A 4,451-nucleotide genomic window follows, 5' to 3' on the forward strand; every position below is an offset into this window, starting at 1 on the left:
GACCAGGGCCCTCCCCCGGGCTGGCCCGCGGCGACGGGACAGGATGCAGAGGCGAAGTGGTGTGTCCGCGTGGTTGTGAGTCTCAAGCCATGCAGTTATAGTGCAGCACCGCACAGGGACCAGAGGGCACTAGGCTCAGCCACGCCACCGTCATTCCCAACGCGGCAGTTACAGGGAACAAGCAAGGGCAAAATACAGACACAAAAACAGCGGGCCGGCAAGGGAAGCCCCACCGGCAGCCCCCCCCCCCCCCCCCCCCCCCACCCCCGCCAGCCACCCGAAACCCTGCAAATGTTCACGCTGGGATCGTTGCCCCTCTGCTTGGAAAGGGATGGATCCCGGATTCGCTTGTCTTCCTGTAAACGGGCAGGGTCTCTCCTGGTCCCCCCCAGCCAGACCCCGGCCCTCAGCTCCCTACGCTCTTGCCTTTACACCTCCCTCCAGCACAGCAGGAGCAGCTTTAACCAGGGAAGGCTCTCAGGAGTTTGGGCCTCACCCTCCCAAATTTTGTCTGCTGTGGACCCTTGGGTCCTGGCTGGCTGCACCCTCTCGTCCCGGCTCCTGACGTGAGCCGGCTCCTTCTCCCAAACATGTCCGCACCGGTGAGTGGTCTTACACCGCTGACGGCTGTCCCTGGCCCTCCTACTGCATGAAGTCCTTGCCCACAGCACCTCCTTCCCTTGGTTGTGGGAAAGTTGCCATTTCTCTTACTTAAAACTAACAACCTGAAGGCATTCCTACTGTAGGAGAGCATTAATATTTAATCAATTATCAGTTAATACTCCTCAATGGGAATTCGTTTCATTCATGTGAGTGCCCACCTGGACATTGCTGCAGCAGGTGGCAACAGCTCAACAGCCTTCACACCGTCCTTCTCCCTCGGGCTGGTCCCTGTCCTGCGCTGGGGAAGCCCATGTCGGCCGCCCGACTCCCCGGGACCACTTTCCGCCCCTCTTTGCCAAAATCCCTTCCTTAAGCTGCTCCCTCTCCTCTTTTCCCTGTTGGGCTGAAAGCTGCAGGTGCAGCAGAGCTGGGGAGGGTGCAGTGCCCTTGGGGAAGCTCCTAAACTGCCATTTCAGCTCCTGTGTGGTGGTCCTCAGGCTCAGCATGGCAAATGCATCTCCATGGGTGCCTGGGGGACCACCCTGAGCTCTTCCCAGCACCCTTTTCCCCTGAGAGCAGGGGGGCTCTTTGGGGGCTGGCATACAGTCCCAGGTGTTAGCCAGCGAACCCCCGGTTAGGCAGGCCGGCAGGTTAATGCTGGTTAGGGCCGGGGACTCGCTAAAGCCCACCATGGCTGTCTGCAGCAGTGCTCAGATACCACCACCAAAACTGCTCCTCCAGAACCGGGCGGACAGCCTGAAACCCTCCACCTGCCGGGAGCCGCGCTCTGCACAGCAGCAAAGGTCTAAGCGGTCCTGCCCACAAAGCCCTTCTACATGGCACCGGCTGCACCGCCGTGGCCGGACCCGGCCACCAGCCGAACGTTTCCTCCCAGCTCCTGAGAAACCAGTCAACCCATGCGTTAAGCGCCGGCACCCCCGTCCCCCTCCTGGATAATACCTCCTCGGTCCTCAGCCATTGCTGGATTGCCCGACGCTCACCGTTCAAGGATACGGGGCGCTGCTCTCACCCCAGTTCGCTTTTGCAACCGGCTCCTGCAGCCTGCCCAGCCTGCGGTGGCACAGAGCCGGTTTCCCACCCCCACGTTCCCTTTCGTCGCTGCCCTCCTACCCATCCGTGGGTGACCGCAAGGTCCCACCAAGAGCAGGGTGCTCTCTCCCAAGCGTGAGGTCCACCTTGCTATATAGTTTAACCCTCTGTTGGTATCAGATGGCCAACCCTTGCTTGGCTTTTAACCCCTCTTCAAACTCTGCCAGGCTTTCCAAGGAATTACACTGCACTGTCTCCAACTCAACAGCAGGGAGTTACGGTGTGTCCTGAGGCTTCAGCCTCCCAGCAACTGTTACGCTCAGTCTTATGGCAAAAGGAAAAAAGGAGATGCTTAAATCTACCGAGCGTCCTGCTCTCCGTGGCTGTGAGGCCTGTAGGGAATGAGGTATGGTACAGGTATACGGGAGAGTTACCTGCTCCGGTAATCGCCGGCATATTGAAAATCTCTGTTCCAGGCTGCCCAACATCTGGAGAAAAACAAAGAAGCTCTTCAGTACGGAGAGCAGCATGTGCAGGCTGGCAGTAGGAGGGACCTGCCGTGCCAGCCACGACAAGATCCTGGTGTCCCCGTCACAGCACCCAGGCTGACAGTAGCCCACCTCCCCCAGGCACCGGGGTAGGTCTGCGGGTGCTAACTGGGACGAGGAATAATTGCCTTTGGGAGAACCACAGTGGGCACGTCTCGCCAGCTGGGAAAGGGCAGAAAAGCAGAGCCCAGAGAGCCAGGGCGATGTCTTCGTGCTCAGTGCTGACCTCCCTCCCTCCAGCCCTCCGCATTGCAAGCTCTGCGAAGTTAAACCCTCTCTCCTGCCTATGGGATTTCCAAAGGATCAAATCCTCATATCCAGGGAGCAGGTCTGGGCAGTGGGGAGGGTGAGGAGTAGGAGAAGAAATGTTAAATCAATATTTTCCCTCTTAGCTGAGCTGTTTGACTTGGATATCACTTTCCTTAGAATAACAGAAATTCTCATCAAATAAGAGGTGTTTCCTATTTCTATATATTTTCCCTTGATAAGGAAAAGTGTGGAAGGTCACGGGGTTCAGCCACATGTCCCCAAAGGGGCATAACAATACTGTTGGCTCATGGTAACATCATCCAAGAGACGAGACAGCTCGGTCCCTCTTATCCGATGCAGCTGTTGTAAGATGGATTCAAATTGAATTAGTATTGACTGTATAATGCTGGGCTAAATTAAATTATGATCCTATCTACTCTATTAGCAGTTAATGAATGAACGGGCTGAATTTCTAATATAAGCCAGCCTGGTTAGTTTTACAGAGCTATACCAATATTGATGTAGGGCTTAACATTGGGGGGAGATGCATCTCAAGGAGGAAGGATTCAGCTTGGCTGGCCGTTCATTAAAATATCAATTGCTCTTAAGTCTCCTCCATGCTCAGCTCATTATTTCCTTCCTGTTGAGGTTATCTGGTGCGGGTGGGATTGACAGCCCCAGAGCGAGGAGACGCGGGGCTGGGAAGCCTCCCATCGCCTCCCCAGACGCACGCAGCCACTGCTGGCACCAGCACGGCTCATCCCAGGAAGCATTTGTACCTCGCACTTCCCAACAAACCATGGCACGATGCAGAGAGCGCTGGCTGGGAGCTCCCAGCCCTTAACACAGCAGCACCCATTCCCAAATCTCCTTTGCTTCATGTGTCAAGGCTTTTTTCCCCCCGGTGCGCCACATTCATCTCCCCACATGTCCTTACTGTACTCCGTTTCATTTTTGTTAGTCGTGCTGAGCTTCTTGATGATCTCCTGTTTCTTGGACTTCACCATGGCAGAGTTGCTCTCAGTCAGCTTGCTGAAGAAAGCTGGAGGCTGAGTGTTGTTTCCTGGGGACTTGGACCCCATCCTGCGAAGCAGAAGACCATTGGAAACCTCTGCAACGCCCAGTTCACAGAGTCCTACCTAGAGAGGCTCTTCCCTTAGCGTAAGTCCTCAAAATCAGCCTGGGGGCTCCCGAGATATTCGGGATCTCCAAACTTTCTCCCTATCCCTACCGTAAAGGTACCACACAGTGTTGAAAAGCCCCTACAAAGAGACAGCAACCTGGGATGTGACATTGCTTTTGGCTGCAAGAAAAGCAGCCTGGGCCAGGGCGAGTGCGGGGATGGGGGGGAACATCCCCACGCTGTCTCCACCGTCCCTGCCCTCGGCATTACCTCTGGTCTATCTGCTCGCCCTCGCGGTAGAGGATCGGGTACGTGGCGCTCTTGGCGTGCTCCGATTCTCCCACGCCGTCTGGTGGAGAGACCGGCTCGATACAGTTGTCCGACCCGCTCCCGGCTGAGGCTTTGCTCTGCTCTGGGGACCTGCGGAGAGCGATGGGGAGATGCAATCGCTTTATTGCAACATCCTCTGTCTCTGCACAGCAGCTTGGGGTCGGGGGGGAGAAGGACTAAAATAGCTTTCCTACAGCAGGGAAAAAAACGCCAAACCTTCCACACCCCTGTGGGCTTACGGCGCCTTTTAATGCAAGCTGGAGGAAGAGCACAGCTTGGGCATTTTCCTGCACCGCAGGCGTGTGGAGCAGAACTGAGCCGAGACGTGGCCCAGATTTCCAGGCAGCGGGCCAGCCGGCAGCCACCCCAAATACAGCTGCCCACGGCAGGACCAGTCCTAAAACTTGCTGGCTCAGCCCAAGTGTCCCTCGCTGGCAGGGACACAATCCTTGCAGAGGGCTGGGACGTTAACCCTTTGGGGACACGGCTTTTGATTCTCCATCATATTTGCAGACACAGGGGAGGGCAGCACCCGCCACCTCCCAGCC

General features: G+C 56.4%; 1 protein-coding gene across 1 annotated transcript in view; it reads right to left on the bottom strand.

The window, feature by feature from the left end:
- NCOR2 (nuclear receptor corepressor 2) overlaps positions 1-4,451 on the bottom strand; it is a gene marked incomplete at its 3' end in the record, with an annotated part of 186,193 nt that overhangs the window by 2,978 nt on the left and 178,764 nt on the right. Inside the window, exons 41-43 of the mRNA XM_009320956.1 lie at positions 3,844-3,993; positions 3,388-3,533; positions 2,088-2,141 (exon numbers count right to left, since the gene is read on the bottom strand). Of these exons, the coding sequence (XP_009319231.1) occupies positions 2,088-2,141; positions 3,388-3,533; positions 3,844-3,993 (350 nt within the window). The remainder of the gene's footprint in view (positions 1-2,087; positions 2,142-3,387; positions 3,534-3,843; positions 3,994-4,451) is intronic.

This window comes from Pygoscelis adeliae, unplaced genomic scaffold, assembly GCF_000699105.1.
Source record: "Pygoscelis adeliae isolate BGI_AS28 unplaced genomic scaffold, ASM69910v1 Scaffold353, whole genome shotgun sequence".
Lineage (NCBI taxonomy): Eukaryota > Metazoa > Chordata > Aves > Sphenisciformes > Spheniscidae > Pygoscelis > Pygoscelis adeliae.